Source organism: Nicotiana sylvestris, chromosome 6, assembly GCF_000393655.2.
Source record: "Nicotiana sylvestris chromosome 6, ASM39365v2, whole genome shotgun sequence".
Classification (NCBI taxonomy): Eukaryota; Viridiplantae; Streptophyta; class Magnoliopsida; order Solanales; family Solanaceae; genus Nicotiana; species Nicotiana sylvestris.
The window spans coordinates 182,561,729-182,578,726 of record NC_091062.1 but is presented as its reverse complement, the minus strand read 5'-3'; the positions used below and the strand labels follow the sequence as shown (position 1 = coordinate 182,578,726).

The 16,998-nt window shown below is 41.3% G+C and overlaps 1 protein-coding gene across 6 annotated transcripts in view; it reads right to left on the bottom strand.

Moving 5' to 3' along the window:
- Positions 1-731: 731 nt before the first annotated feature.
- LOC138870094 (uncharacterized) overlaps positions 732-16,998 on the bottom strand; it is a 33,068-nt gene continuing 16,801 nt past the window's right edge. For 3 of the 6 annotated variants that reach the window (XM_070147669.1, XM_070147668.1, XM_070147670.1), the window contains one exon: positions 9,014-13,639. In XM_070147669.1, the coding sequence (XP_070003770.1) occupies positions 11,889-12,674 (786 nt within the window). In that variant the 5' untranslated portion in view covers positions 12,675-13,639 and the 3' untranslated portion in view covers positions 9,014-11,888. Of the gene's footprint in view, positions 949-7,787; positions 8,101-8,497; positions 8,633-9,013; positions 13,640-16,998 lie in introns of those variants that run through there. The other 3 variants (XR_011400329.1, XM_070147671.1, XR_011400328.1) reach the window with 3 other exon arrangements.

The following is a 16,998-nucleotide window of genomic DNA, read 5'->3' as shown; positions in this document are numbered from 1 at the left end:
ACAAAACTATTCCGCATTTTAATACCTTAATGGAGTGGGAAAGGGTAGATATGGATATGATGACCGGTGCGCTAATACCACGTGTAACCCTCTTCTGAGGAGTGATTACCGGGTATTGCATTGATGTGATCCATATTATTTGTAAACCTAGGACTCCCTTCCCTTTACTTGTGTATTTTATTACTTTTTCAGAATTTTCAAACTATTTCCTCAAAATTTCCGCTTTCTTTGTTTCTTCAAACTTTAATTTATTTGCAGCCATAATGTGACAATCCCCCATATTTGAAACCTTTATTTGCTTACTTGTTACTAGTACTTAAAGTCACAATTGTAACCTGGCCGGGAACCACACTAGTGGATCGTGAGGGGTGCCTAACACCTTCCTCTCGGGATAATTTATAGCCCTTACCCAATCTCTGATTTTCTAGATCAACTCCTTCCTAGTGTCCTAATGCACTTTAATCATTAGGTGGCAACTCTTCAAAATGCAAACCCAATTCCCAAAAGGGAACGAGTTGTCCTCCCAAATGTTATAAATCCCATTTCGTCAGAAAAAGGGGGCACAACAATGGCGCCGGACACTGCTGTCAAGCAAGCCAACCAAAATACTTAATTAAATTCTTATTTTAATAATTTTGAAAACTATGATTTTCCTTCGATTTTACCAGTAAAAGATAATCATTTCAAATTGAATATGAATGTTAAGTAGTTAATACAAGATAACCCATAATCATCCCAGAATCCGGTGTCACAAGTGCATGAGCATTTACTAGGAAATGACGTAAAAGACAGTAACTGTCCAAAATACAAGTGGAAAAAAATGAAAATAAAAGTACAATACTGTGAAGGAGACTCTGCTGGCTGCGGGTCATCTCGATAATTGCAGCTCACCAAACTCTCCATATAAACCATGCCGGTATGCCACTAAGCCACTAGCCACATATAAACCTGTGCAACAAAAATGCACAATAATTGTAGTATGAGTAAGAAAACAACGTGTAGCCAATGAGTATCCCGTCTAATCTCGAAGAAGTAGATACAAGAGGTCGACTTCGACACTTTCTAGTAGTCCAATAGTAATATTATTAATGCGATGAATCATGAATTTATTAAGAACAACAATAAATTCAAATAAGTCACGAAACAGGTAAGAGTTCCTTTTTATTAAAAGTCTCCGGATTCATAATCCATTAATTAACAACTATTTCAAGTTAGGGAGAGCAAATATCAATATCAATAACTCTCAAGGCAAGCAATACAAGCATACACAAATCATGCCGAAGTAGTACGACCTGATCTAACATAAATATAAAATGTGCATTGTCAAGGGTCGAGCGGTGCGAACCATACATGCATATATTACCCCACTCGCGAATCATACATGCGACGCGGTCAAATTTAAATAAACAATCACCCTGCTCGCGAATCATACATGTAACGCAGGTACACATAGAAATACATGCTCAAACAGCCAATTAAGAATTTATCGGGGAACATTTATCCAAATAAAAGCCAATTCTTTTTTTAACGATTCAAGAAAATAAAGTTTAATCCTTTTAGAAATTCATTTAACAATTCGATAGGATTTAAGCAACTCAACTACCAACAAGATTTCAGATATTCCAAGTATAGCATATTTTTGGGTCCTAGACTACCCGGACCTACACATAATAGTAGCTACGCATGGACTCTCATCACCTCGTGCATATGTAGCCCCCACAAATAGGAGCACATAACCAATTATATCACATATGGGGACAATTCCTTCTTACAAGGTTAGAAAGGAGACTCACCTCGCTCCGAAATTTCCATAACCGGCTTCCAAGCCCTTCCAACGACTCCAATTGATACACAACGCTCCAAAACTATTCAAATAACGGGCAAACCAATAAAAATTCACTCTAATACTTGTAAAAATTCAAATTATATAAGTTCCCAACTCCGCTCGAAAAGTTGACCAAAATGCCCTCGAGCCCACGTGCCCGGATTCCGAAATTTCTCGAAGATAAATTCTACCCATAGCTTTACTAACTCAAATATACAATTTGCTCAAATTTTTATGCTCAAATTCAAGGTAAAAGTCCAAAATACCAAATTCTAGGTCTTTCTCAAAAATCTCAAATTTATACTAATTTTCCATGTCTAAATCCATGTAAGATCACATATTTAACTCAAAAATAGGAAGAAATCACTTACCTAGTGTTGCTTGGTGAAAATCCCTCCTTGAGCTCTCCAACCCAATCCAAATGAAAGAAATGGGCCAAAATTCGTGTTTAAAATAATATGTCTAGGCTTTATCGAGTTGTACCTTGCGCTGTGCAGATTGTACATCCTATTACCATTTTCCCCTGTTGTACACCTTCTGTTAAAACGCTCATAGCTCCTTGTGAAAATATCTAAATGACAAACGGTTAGCTGATTTAGAAACTAGACTCGAAGATCTATCATATGATAGGTTGTATACTATATAACTCTATATATATTCCGAGATATGAGCTTCTAAAGTCGGCTCCATGCATCAGAAAATTCTATCGAAACTGCTCCACCAGCCATCTTCAATTGATCATAGCTTTCTGATAAAATGTCCAAATCATGAATGGTTTAACTTTCTGGAAACTAGAATGCAAGGAAAACAATTTTGTGTTCTGCAAATTTTCAGATTCCTTATAGAGTTCGAGATATAATCTTCCAAAGTAGCCTCCTCGATTGCACCATTGTTGTCCAAAACAGCAGCTGCAGCAGAAAAAGCAGCAGATTTTCAGCAGCTTAAAATTTCCAAAATCGATCCATTAGCCTTCCGAAATCCACCCGAGACCCTCGGGACTTCAACCAATTATACCAACATGTCCCAAAATACAATACGAACTTAGCCGAGGCATTAAATCACATCAAACAACGTCGAAATCATGAATCGTACTCAAATCCAAACTTTATGAACTTAGAAATTTCAAACTTCTACATTCGATGCCGAAACACGTCAAATCACGTTCGATTGACCTCAAATTTGGCACACAAGTCAAATTCGACATTACAAACCTGCTCCAACTTTCGAAACTAGAATCCGACCCCGATATCAAAAAGTCAAACTCTCGGTCAAACTTCTCAAAAACCTTCAAATTTCTATCTTTAGCTAAATGACTTCAAAATGACCTACGGACCTCTGAATTCACTTCCGATCGTGCTCCCAACTCCAGAATCACCATACAGAGCTATTCCCAGACTCGGAATCCCAAACGGACATTGATAACCCTGAAATGCACTTCAACCCAAACTTATGAAATTCCTCAAAAATGCTAACTTTCACAATATGCGCCAAAACGTTCCCGGGTCTTCCAAAACCCAATCCGGACATACGCCAAGTCCAAAATTATTATACGAATCTTCTAGAACCTTCTAATCCTGATTCCGAGGACGTTTACTAAAAAATCCAATCATAGCTAATTCTTTCAACTTAAAGCTTCCGAAATGAGATTTTTCTTTCCAAATTAACTCTGAACTCCCTAAAATTCAATTCCGACCACGTGTACAAGTCATAATATCTGAAATGAAGCTGCCCATGGCCTCAAACTACTAAATGGCGCGCTAGAGCTTAAAATGACCGATTGGGTCATTACACGTTTATTCAAATAAAAGCCAATTCTTTTTAAAATAAAGTTTAATCCTTTTAGAAATTCATTTAACAATTCGATAGGATTTAAGCAACTCAACTGCCAACAAGATTTCAAATATTCCAAGAATAGCATACTTTTGGGTCCTAGACTACCCGGACCTACACATAATAGTAGCTACGCATGGATTCTCATCACCTCGTGCATATGTAGCCCTCACAAATAGGAGCACATAACCAATTATATCACATATGGGGACAATTCCCTCTTACAAGGTTAGAAAGGAGACTCACCTCGCTCCGAGATTTCCATAACCGGCTTCCAAGCCCTTCCAACGACTCCAATTGATACACAACGCTCCAAAACTATTCAAATAACGGGCAAACCAATAAAAATTCACTCTAATACTTGTAAAAATTCAAATTATATAAGTTCCCAACTCCGCTCGAAAAGTTGACCAAAATGCCCTCGGGCCCACGTGCCCGGATTCCAAAATTTCTCGAAGATAAATTTACCCATAGCTTTACTTACTCAAATATACAATTTGCTCAAATTTTTATACTCAAATTCAAGGTAAAAGTCCAAAATACCTAGTGTTGCTTGGTGAAAATCCATCCTTGAGCTCTCCAAAATCGCCCAATCCAAATGAAAGAAATGGGCCAAAATTCGTGTTTAAAATAATATGTCCAGGCTTCATCGAGTTGTACCTTGCGCTGTGCAGGTTGTACGTCCTATTACCATTTTCCCCTGTTGTACACCTTCTGTTAAAACGCTCATAGATCCTTGTGGAAATATCTAAATGACAAACGGTTAGCTGGTTTAGAAACTAGACTCGAAGATCTTTCATATGATAGGTTGTATGCCATATAACTCTATATATATTCCGAGATATGAGCTTCTAAAGTCGGCTCCATGCATCAGAAAATTCTATCGAAACTGCTCCACCAGCCATCTTCAATTGATCATAACTTTAAAATATCCAAATCATGAATGGTTTAACTTTCTGGAAACTAGAATGCAAGGAAAACAATTTTGTGTTCTGCAAATTTTCAGATTCCTTATAGAGTTCGAGATATAATCTTCCAAAGTAGCCTCCTCGATTGCACCATTGTTGTCCAAAACAGCAGCTGCAGCAGATTTTCAGCAGCTTAAAATTTCCAAAATCGATCCATTAGCCTTCCGAAATCCACCCGAGACCCTCGGGACTTCAACCAATTATACCAACATGTCCCAAAATACAATACGAACTTAGCCGAGGCATTAAATCACATCAAACAACGTCGAAATCATGAATCGTACTCAAATCCAAACTTTATGAACTTAGAAATTTCAAACTTCTACATTCGATGCCAAAACACGTCAAATCACGTCCGATAGACCTCAAATTTTGCACACAAGTCATATTCGATATAACAGACCTGCTCCAACTTTCGAAACTAGAATCCGACCCCGATATCAAAAAGTCAAACTCTCGGTCAAACTTCTCAAAAACCTTCAAATTTCTATCTTTAGCTAAATGACTTCAAAATGACCTACGGACCTCTGAATTCACTTCCGATCGTGCTCCCAACTCCAGAATCACCATACAGAGCTATTCCCAGACTCGGAATCCCAAACGGACATTGATAACCCTGAAATGCACTTCAACCCAAACTTATGAAATTCCTCAAAAATGTTAACTTTCACAATAGGCGCCAAAACATTCCCGGGTCTTCCAAAACCCAATCCGGACATACGCCCAAGTCCAAAATTATCATACGAACCTTCTAGAACCTTCGAATCCCGATTCCGAGGACGTTTACTCAAAAATCCAATCATAGCTAATTCTTTCAACTTAAAACTTCCGAAATGAGAATTCTCTTTCCAAATTAACTCTGAACTCCCCGAAATTCAATTCCGACCACGTGTACAAGTCATAATACCTGAAATGAAGCTGCTCATGGCCTCAAACTACTGAATGGCGCGCTAGAGCTTAAAATGACCGATCGGGTCGTTACCTGTTTATTCAAATAAAAGCCAATTCTTTTATTAATGATTCAAGAAAATAAAGTTTAATCCTTTTAGAAATTCATTTAACAATTCGATAGGATTTAAGCAACTCAACTGCTAACAAGATTTCAGATATTCCAAGTATAGCATACTTTTGGGTCCTAGACTACCCGGAACTACACATAATAGTAGCTACGCACGGACTCTCATCACCTCGTGCATATGTAGCCCCTACAAATAGGAGCACATATCCAATTATATCACATATGGGGACAATTCCCTCTTACAAGGTTAGAAAGGAGACTCACCTCGCTCCGAAATTTCCATAACCGACATTTCCCACTCTTCCGAAGACTCAAATCGATGCACAATGCTCCAAAACTAGCCAATAATTATGAAAATCCATTAATATATGTTCAATTACTCATTACAATCCAATTTATAACAATTCCTAACCCCGATCGAAAAGTTGACAAAATTGCCCTCGGGCCCACGTGCCCGGATTCTGAAATTTTTTGAAGATTAAGTTTACCCATAGCCTCACAAACTCAAATATATAATTTACTCTCAATCCCATACCCAAATTCGTGGTGAAAATTCAAGAATATCAAATTTCTAGGTCTTCCTCGAAACCCCAAATTTCTACAAATTTCCTTGTCTAAATCCATATATAAACCTTGTATTTACTCAAAAGAATAGAGAAGTTGCTCTGATGGTAAGCAACTTCCACTTCCAACCAAAAGGTTTTCGAGTCTCCCCAAGAACAAGGTGGGAAGTTCTTGGAGGGAAGGATGTCGGGGGTCTATTTGGAAACAGCCTCTCTACCCCAGGGTAGGGGTAAGGTCTGCGTACACACTACCCTCCCCAGACCCTACTAAGTGGGATTATACCGGTTTGTTGTTGTTGTTGTTATTGTTGTTATATTTACTCAAAACTAGTAGAAATTACTTACCTCATGCTTGGTGATGAAAATGGCACTCCAAAGCTGCTCCTAAATCGGCTCCCATGGAAAATGAAGTGAAAATGAGCCAAAAGCTCCGATTTTTAAAAGAACACTGCCCAGGTGACCCTTCATCGCGAACGCGGAACATCCCTCGCATTCGCGAAGCTTAGAAATTTCAAGCCCAGAAAATTCTTCTCCGCGTTCGCGACCCGCTGATCGCGTTCGCGAAAGCCAGCTGCCCAGACCCATCGTGTTCGCGTAGGCCAAATGGCCTTGGGCCTAGCTCTCCCTTACCTTCCTCGTGTTCGCATAGCCTTGGTTGCGTTCGCGAAGGCTAAAATCAACAGCCCCATTTACTCCTCTTCGCGAACGCGGCATTCCCTTCGCGTTCGTGAAGAAGGAAACCAGACACCAGTAAACAACAGCTCCAAAACAGCCCAAAATGCTCCGAAACCACCCTGAAACACACCCGAGGTCCCCGGGGCCCCGTCTAATCACACAACCAGTCCTATAACATAACACGGACCTGCTTGAGGCCTCAAATCACATCAAACAACTTCAAAATCATGAATCACACTCCAATTCAAGCTTAATGAACTTTAGAATTTCAAACTTCTACATTCGATGTCGAAACCTATCAAATCACGTCCGATTGACCTCAAATTTTGCACACAAATGATATTCGACATTACGGATCTACTCCAACTTTTGGAATTGAATTCCGACCCTTATATCAAAAAGTCCACTTCCGGTCAAACTTTTTGAAAACCTTCAAATTTCTATCTTTAGCAAAATAACTCCAAAATGACCTACGGACCTCCGAATTCACTTCCGATCGTACTTCCATTACCAGAATCACCATATGGAGCTATTCCCAGACTTATAATCCCAAACGGACATCGATAACACTGAAATGCATTTCAACCCAAACTTATGAAATTTCTTCAAAATGCTAACTTCCACAATAGGCACCGAAACATTCCTGGGTCTTCCAAAACCCAGTCCGGACATACGCCCAAGTCCGAAATCATCATACGAACCTGCTGGAACCTTTGAATCCCGATTCCGATGTCGTTACTCAAAAATTTTAACCTTAGTCAATTCTTTCAACTTAAAGCTTCGGAAATGAGAATCCTATTTCCAAATCAACTCTGAACTTTCTGGAATTCAATTCTGACCACGCGTACAAGTCATAATACCTTAAGTGAAGCTGCTCAAAGCCTCAAACCGCCAAACAATACGCTAGAGCTTAAAATGACCGGTTGGGTCGTTACACATATATAGATGCATACTGCTACATTCTGAGAAAAAAAATTGACAAAGAAAATCGCCAACTCAAACAAGATTTGTGCACAAACCACTTTAAACTCCAATGTTTACAAGGTATCTGAAGTAGATAACAGTACGTAGCAGAACAGCAAAATCCTATTTCAAGTCTTATAGCACCCTCCACTTATCAAGTCGTTCTACCAAGGTAAATTCCCGAATACGAAAAGTTATACAAGTTGGTCCAACTCCTAGCTGCTACACAAGTTTCCCTCCAAGTCAAACCCGGTTCACCTACATTGCACAAATGTTATTACCATTACAAAGAAATGAGTGAAAACAGATAAATACAGGAAAATCATGTGTATGCACACGGAAATAGCACACATAGAGAGGAAATGATTCATTTCCGTATGCACACGGAAATAGCTTCATAGAATTGTAAGGAAAACAGTATATGTACAGGATTCCCTAATTCCTTATTCTGCACTGGCGATTTATGTATAAATTTGTATGAATTTTTGGCAGAACTCCACCATTAGAAAAAAAGTCTATTTTGATTGTCAAATTCACAAACAAGAAAAACTCCCACATCAATTTACATACAAAATCCAAGTGTCTATTTATATAAACAAAAGAGTAGAAAGAGAGGGATGCAGCAAAAACAATTTCGAAATAATTTAAAACTTACCTAATCAAAGAGGTTGTGTAATGGTTGCTCTTGGTGTAGTTGTGTTAATCGGAGACCAAGAGAGCTGGTTTGTTGCTGCAGCTATAGCGAAGAAGAAGGATGAAACACCCAGATCTACTTCCAAGCAGGGATTTGCTAAGAAAGAGAAAGAGAAAGAGAAAGGTGAAAGAGAAAGAGAAAGGCGTGAGTGAGGCGGAGAAAGAGAAAAGAGTAAAAAAAGTTAGGGCTTTTGCTGAGAAAAGCTAATTGTAGCTATTACACTTTTTTACTTAATGTAATTATCAATAAATTGCCTAATAAATTTTTAATATTAATTAACGATATTGCTAATATAGTTTTACTTACTTTAGTTGTCAATTTAAGATAATTAAACAATCACTAATCTTTGTCAATTAATTAAATTCTAGCTAACAAATTACTATGAATCAATGAAAATCAAACTAATGTTTTACAAAAACCTAACATGGCTAATCAATCATTAATATTACTTAAGGATATCACTAATACGCATCTACATTCTAATGAATCAGTAATAGTTTTTAAGACTATACTAATATGTACTTAATTAGTATAATTATCAATGTATAGGCTAATGAATCACTAGCGTTACTTCAGGATACCACTAATATTACTTAACGATACCACTAATAAACTCCACTTACTTTAATTATCAAACTAAAGAAAAATAAACACAAACATTTCTCACAAATATCATTAATACACTTCCATTTAGTGTATAATTATCAATGTATCGGCTAATCAATCACTAATGTTACTTATATAAGGATACCAGTAGTTCACTAATTGTTAACGTTACTTAAGGACACCATTAATACACTTCTACTAATTGTTGTTGTAGGCAAACTCTGCTAAAGGCAAAAATTGATCACACGAGCCTCCAAAGTCAATGACACAAGCTCGGAGCATATCCTCCAAAATCTGAATAGTCCGCTCGGACTGCCCATCCGTCTGAGGATGAAATGTTATGCTCAACTCAACCCGCGTGCCCAACTCTTGCTGAACTGCTCTCTAGAAACACGAGGTAAACTGTGTACCACGGTTCGAAATGATAAACACAGGCATACCATGAAGATGAACAATCTCCCGGATATAGATCTCAGCTAACCTCTCGGATGAATAGGAGACTGCAACAGGAATGAAATGCAGTGACTTGGTCAGCCTATCACCAATGACCCATACTGCGTCGAACTTCCTCTGAGTTCGTAGGAGTCCAACAACGAAGTCCATAGTGATCCACTCCCACTTCCACTAGGGAAGCTTAATCCTCTGAAATGAACCATCGGGCCTCTGATGCTCATACTTAACCTGCTGACAATTCAAACACCGAGCCACATATGCAACGATATCCTTCTTCATTATCCGCCACCGATAATGCTGCCACAAATGCTGATACATCTTTGCGAAGCCCGAATGAATAGAGTACCAGGAGCTAAGGGCCTCCTCTAAAATCAACTCCCAAAGCATATCCACATTTGGCACACAAACTCGACCCTGCAATCTCAAAACTCCATCATCATCTAAGGTAACCTGCTTTGCACCTTCGTGTTGCACCATGTCCCTGAGGACACACAAATGGGGATCATCATGTTGCCGATCTCGGATACGCTCCAATAATGAAGAACGAGCGACTATGCAAGCTAACATACGGCTGGGCTCAGAAACATCCAACCTCACGAACTGATTGGCCAAAGCCTGAACATCTAAAGCAAGCAGTTTCTCACCGACCGGAATATAAGCAAGATTGCCCATATTGACTGACTTCCTACTCAAAGCATTGACCACCACATTGGCCTTTCCCGAATGATATAAGATTGTGATATCATAATCTTTCAACAACTCCAACCACCTCCTTTGTCTCAAATTCAACTCCTTTTGCTTTAACGTATACTGGAAAAAAATTTGATCCGTGAACACCTCATATGCCACGCCATACAGATAATGCCTCCAAATCTTCAACGCGTGAACAATGGCTGCCAACTCTAAATAATGAACTAAATAGTTCTTCTCATGAATCTTCAACTACCGTGAAGCACAGGCAATGACCATGTCATCCTGCATCAACACTTCACCGAGTCCAATACGAGATGCATCACAATAAACTGTATAAGGCCCTGAACCCATGGGTAAAACCAACACCGGTGTTGTAGTCAAAGCTGTCTTGAGCTTCTGAAAGCTCGTCTCACACTCGTCCGACCATCTGAATTGGGCACCCTTATGGTTCAACCTAGTTATCGGGGCTGCGATAGATGAAAACCCCTCCACGAACCGATGATAGTAGCCTGTCAATCCCAAGAAACTTCGAATCTCTGTAGCTGATGCTGGTCTAGGCCAGTTCTTGACTGCCTTAATCTTCTTTGGATCAACCTGAATACCCTCCGCTGATACAACATGACCTAGAAATGCAACTGAACTCAACCAGAACTCACACTTCGAGAACTTAGCATATAATTGACTATCCCTCAGAGTCTGAAGAACCACCTTGAGATGCTACTCGTGCTCCTCATGGCTGCGGGAATATATCAAGATGTCATCAATGAAGACTATCACGAACGAGTCCAAATAAGTCCTAAACACTCGGTTCATCAAGTCCATAAAAGCTATTAGGGCATTTGTCAACCCAAATAACATAACCAAGAACTCATAATGCCCATACCGAGCGCGGAAAGCTGTCTTAGGGACGTCGAATGCCCTAATCCTCAATTGATGGTAGCCAAATCTCAAGTCAATCTTCGAAAATACCTTGGCACCCTAAAGTTGATCAAACAAATCATCAATCTTTGGCAACAAATACTTATTCTTGATTATAACCTTGTTCAACTGCCGGTAATCAATACACATTCTCATTGACCCATCCTTTTTCTTAACAAACAACACCGGTGCACCCTAAGGAGAAACACTGGATCTAATGAAACCCTTCTCAAGAAAGTCTTGCAACTGTTCCTTCAACTCTTTCAACTCCGCCGGGGCCATACGATACAGCGGGATAGAAATGGGCTGAGTGCCCGGAGCCAGATCAATGCAAAAGTCAATATCCCTATCGGGTGGCATACCCGGCAAGTCTGAAAGGAAAACCTCAGGAAACTCACGAACAATGGGCACGAAATCAATAAAAGGAACCTCAGTGCTAGAATCACGAACATATGCCAAATAGGCCTAACACCCCTTCTCGACCATACGCCGAGCCTTCACATAAGAGATAATGCTATGGGTAGAATGACCAGGAGTCCCTCTCCAACCTAAACGAGGCAAACCCAGTAAGGCTATAGTCTTGGCATGACAGTCTAAGATAGTGTGGTAAGGTGATAACTAGTCCATCCCTAATATAACATCGAAATCGACCATGCCCAGAAGCAACAAATCTACTCGAGTCTCAAGACCCCCAATCAAAACTGCACAAGAGCGATGGACTCGATCTAGAATCACCTACCAGTGTAGACACATAAACAGGAACACTCAATGAATCACTAGGCATAACCAGATACAATGCAAAATAAGATGACACATACGAGTATGTAGACCCTGGATCAAATAACACTGAAGCATCTCTATCACAAACCAGAACAGTGCCTGTGGTAACCGCATCTAAAACCTCAACCTCAGGCATGGCTGGAAGAGCATAACATCGGGTCTGGGCCCCAACACCCTGGACTACCTCTCTGGGACGGCCTGCAGTTAGTTGGCCTCCACCTCTAGCAGTCTGAGCTCCACCTCTAGCAACTCTACCTCCACCTCTAGCACCTCTACCTCTACCTGGAACACTTGGTGCCTGAACCATGGCATGAGAACTCTGATGCTGAGAGCTACTCGGTGCTCGAGGGCAAAACCTAGCAATGTGACCCACATCACCACAAGTGTAACAAGCCCTCGGCTGCTGAGACTGCTGGCCATGCCGACCTGAATGACCACCTCGAAAACTCTGAAGCGGTGGTGCACTGATAGGAGCAGGTGGTGCACTGTAGAACTGCTGATCAAAATACTGCATCTGATGACCACTGCCATATGAATTACCGTGAGAAACCTGAAGTGCTAACTGGAAAGGCTTAGGAGGATGGCCTCTACCATATGAATCCCTACCGCCAGACGAGGTACCACTGAATCGGCCTGAATGACGGGGCCTATTGTCTGACCCATGACCACCTCCGTGCGACAGAACCATCTCCACTCTCCTGGCCACATTGGTCGCCTCCTAAAAAGTAATCTCACTCCCAACCTCCCTAGCCATATGAAGACGAATCAGCTGAATAAGACCGTCAATAAACCTCCTCACCTGCTCTCTCTCGGTAGGAAGTATGATAAGTGCATAACGAGCCAAGTCGATGAATCTGGTCTCATACTAGGTAACAGTCATAGGACCCTGCCGGAGACGCTCAAACTGCCTCCGATAGGCCTCTCTCTGAGTAATGGGGAGAAACTTCTCCAGAAATAGCTGTGCAAACTGCTCCCAAATCAAGGCTGGCGATCCGGCTGGTCTTGCCAAGAAATAATCTCTCCACCAAGTCTTGGCGGATCCAGACAAGCAAAATGTAACAAAATCGACCTCATTGATCTCAACTATCCCCATGTTCCTGAAAACCTCATGGCAGCTGTCTAGATAATCCGGGGGATCCTCAGTAGATGCACAGCTGAAAGTAGTAGTAAAGACCTTGGTGAACCTATCCAGCCTCCACAAAGCATCGGCAGACATAGCTGCTCCATCACTGGTCTGAGCTACCACACCCGGCTGAACTACTCCAACTGGCTGAACCGCTAGAGTCTGAATCTGGGGAGATACCTGCTCCGGAGTGCGAGTAGCAGGAGTCTAGGCTCCTCCTCCAGCCTGAGAGATGGTTGGTGCTACAAGAAGCAAGCCGGCTCGGGTGACACTCTCCATGAGGCCCACCAGACGGACTAGAGCATCCTAAAGAACTAGGGTGCAATAAACCCCTCTGGGACCTGAGCTGGGCCTACCAGAACTGTTGGGGCCGGAACCTCATCATCAAAGTCAACCTGAGGCTTCGCCGCTGGTGCTGCTGCTTGGGGCTGAGCTTTACCCCTACCTCGGCCTCTAGCACGGCCTCGGCCTCGCCCTTTGCCCCTTGTGGGAGGCTGGTCAGTGGATGAGGAAGTGTGTATTCTCCGCATCTGCGAAAGAATAGAGTAGAAATTTAATTAGCATTGAGAAACCAAACCGCACGACAGGAAAGAATAAATGTGAATTTTTTTCTAACTCTGTAGCCTCTAGGGGATAAATACAGACGTCTCCATAACGATACCTCAGACTCTACTAAGCTTGTCTGTCAACTGTGAGACCCATGTAACCTAGAACTCTGATAACAACTTGTCACGACCCGAATTTCCCACCTCTCGGGAGTCGTGATAGCGCCTCCTAATGAGAGCTAGGCAAGCCAATCTTAACTACGTACTTCATTATCAAATTACTTCTTTTTAACAAATATAAGTCGATAACATGAAAACAACGGAACTTTAAATAATTAAGCGGAAGATAATAATTAAATGTCTAAAATATGCATCTATTACAAATACTTAAGTCTTAACCACCCAAAACCTGGTGTCATAGTATCATAGACGGTCTAAGATTTACTAGGCACTTACCTAGAGGTGGGAAATCCGGATCATGACAATTTACTTGCTTTTCAAATGTAATAAGGCCAAGTTCCATTAGCAATATTATTTTGTTTAGTTTCGTTTTGGGGCGTTTATTTTTACATTAATGAAATGAGGCAATTATTGGCACTAAATTTCTCCAAATTTATTTGTCGCTGGCCTACCTCGGGAACAACGAGTCTCCCAAATTAGGACACGAATTTACATTCTCGCAATATGTGTTTAAATATTGCAAACATTTCAGAATCCTTACTGACTTATTTACCTTTTTGTTTTTCTTTATTCTTTATTCACATCACCTAAGGTTGGTTCGCTTATACTGGCATCATCAGCATATCATACCAGATCTAGAGGCCCCCCACCTCCTCCTCCTCCAAGTAATACAAAAGGCAAAGGAAAAGCAAAAATGGACGACTTAAGTGGTATTCAAAAGGATAATGCTGAAAACGCAGAAACTTCAGACGGTCGGAGTACTCCGGCACCAAATGATCTAGTCTTGAGATTGGAACAAAAAATACTGGAACTACAGGGAGAACATGAGCAGGTCCGCAACTTGACAAACTTGTCACTCACCCTGAATATCCCTGACATCAACCAACACAAAGAACCTAGCACCTCCCCAAATCAAACCAAAGCAACATCCGCAAAACCCTCTTGCACCGCATCAATACGCAACCCTACTCCAAAATCTCAATCCCCTACCAATACCAACTCCGCCACAACACCCCCATCAACCAATTCATTACTCACCAACTGCCACCTATCATACTCCCCAGAATACACCACAACTCATTCCTGACCCTCAAAACTCTGCCAATGACCACCATTACACCCAGTCACCTGGCACTCACCAAAATAACCCCATATACGTGGAAAACGTGCATCACTCTATCCAACAATCTCCTATACCCTAGAATTCTCCGAGAAGGACCTACTCATTAAAAGTATGGTTGAAGAGCTCAAGAAGTTGACGAGTCGAGTTTAGGGTGTCGAAGGCGGTAAGGGAATAAGAGGTTTGAACTATGAAGACCCATGCATATAGCTAGATGTAGAACTGCCAAAGGGATACAAACCTCCCAAGTTAGAGATGTTTGATGGTACAGGTGATCCCAGGGTTCATCTGAGGACCTATTGTGACAAGCTTGTCGGGGTCGGGAAAGACGAAAAGATCCCGATGAAACTCTTTATGAGGAGTCTTACTGGAGATGCTTTATCCTGGTACATCATCTAAGATCCCAAGAAATGGTCCAATTTGGTGAGTATGGCATTGGATTTCATGGACCAGTTCAGGTTCAATACAAAGAATGCACCAGATGTTTTTTACATCCAGAATCTTAAGAAGAAACCTACCGAAACCTTCCGTGACTATGCTACTCGTTGGAGGTTGGAAGCGGCCAAGGTCAGGCCATCTTTGGACGAGGAACAGATGAACAAGTTCTTCGTCAGAGCAGAAGATCCGCAGTATTATAAAAGATTGATGGTTATTGAAAACCATAAATTCTCTTATATCATCAAGCTTGGGGAAAGAATTGAGGAAGGCATCAAAAGCGGGATGATAACGAATTTTGAGGCATGACAGGCCACAAATAAAGCATTGCAATCAGGCAGCATATCAAAGAAGAAGGATGTTGGAGCAGTGATGGTGGCTCAAGGCCCGAAATCTCCACCCAGCTATCAAACACCTTCACCCACCTATCAAGCACCACTACCCACATACCAAGCACCACCACCTACATATCAACCATCATCTCCCAGATATTCCCAAATAGCCACTGCCTATCATACCTATAATTCCCAACCATCTCATTTCCAGTCACCCCCAACTCGCCAAAATTATCCAAGACCACGACTCAATTTTGACCGCAAGCAACCCATACAATACACCACCATTGTTGAACCCATCGACCAGTTGTATGAGAGGTTGAAAGCCGCAGGTTACGTCACTCATGTTCCTACCGTAGCATTAGAAAATCCATCCCAATAGGTCAATCCAAACAAAACTTGTGTGTACCATTCCGGTATGAAGGGGCACACCATTGACGAGTGCCTAACATTGAAACAAAACATCTAGACACTGATTGACAACAAGGTTATACAGCTAAAAAAAGCTGCACCCAATGTCCGCAACAACCCCCTCCCTGATCATAGGGGTGGCGAGACACATGTGATAGAAATGGATGAGGAATGGATTCCTGAAGGGGACAATTGGGCTTATTCTAGAAGGCGATGACTTTAAGCTTGCAGTCACACTTACTCCCATTGTAGTACAAACTCAGTCGCCGCTCGAGGTTGAGATAACTGCATCAGTTCCATTTGAGGTAGAGGTAGCTCCGTCTGCGGCCACCCCTGTTCCATTTGAAGTGAAAGTGGCCACACCTTTCACGGTGACAGTATCAACCACACCTCCTTTCGACTCAAAAACAATACCCTGGATTATGTTGTCGAGGCTAGGCGAAAAGGGGAGGCAAAGATGGAGGAATCCGATGCTGCGCAAGGAATGACCAGGAGCGGGAGAATCTATACACCTGAACACTTGGGAGGACCAAGTAAGGATGCTGCTACCAAACAACATGTCATTGAAATAGGACCAGATGACCTTTGGAGGAAAGTGCAAGAAAGGGCATATTCCGTCATTAATCATTAGAACAAAACCCCAGCTCAGATATCCATACTGTCACTATTGCAAAATTCAGAGGCATATAAGAATGCTTCGATGAAGGTGTTGAGTGAAGCCTACGTGCCTAACAATATCAGTTGCGGAGAGATGGCCAATATGGTAGGGAAAGTGCTAGAAAGTCATAAGATAATCTTCCACAAAGATGAGTTTCTGCCTCAAGGGTTAAATCACAATAGAACATTGCATATCATAGTGCAAT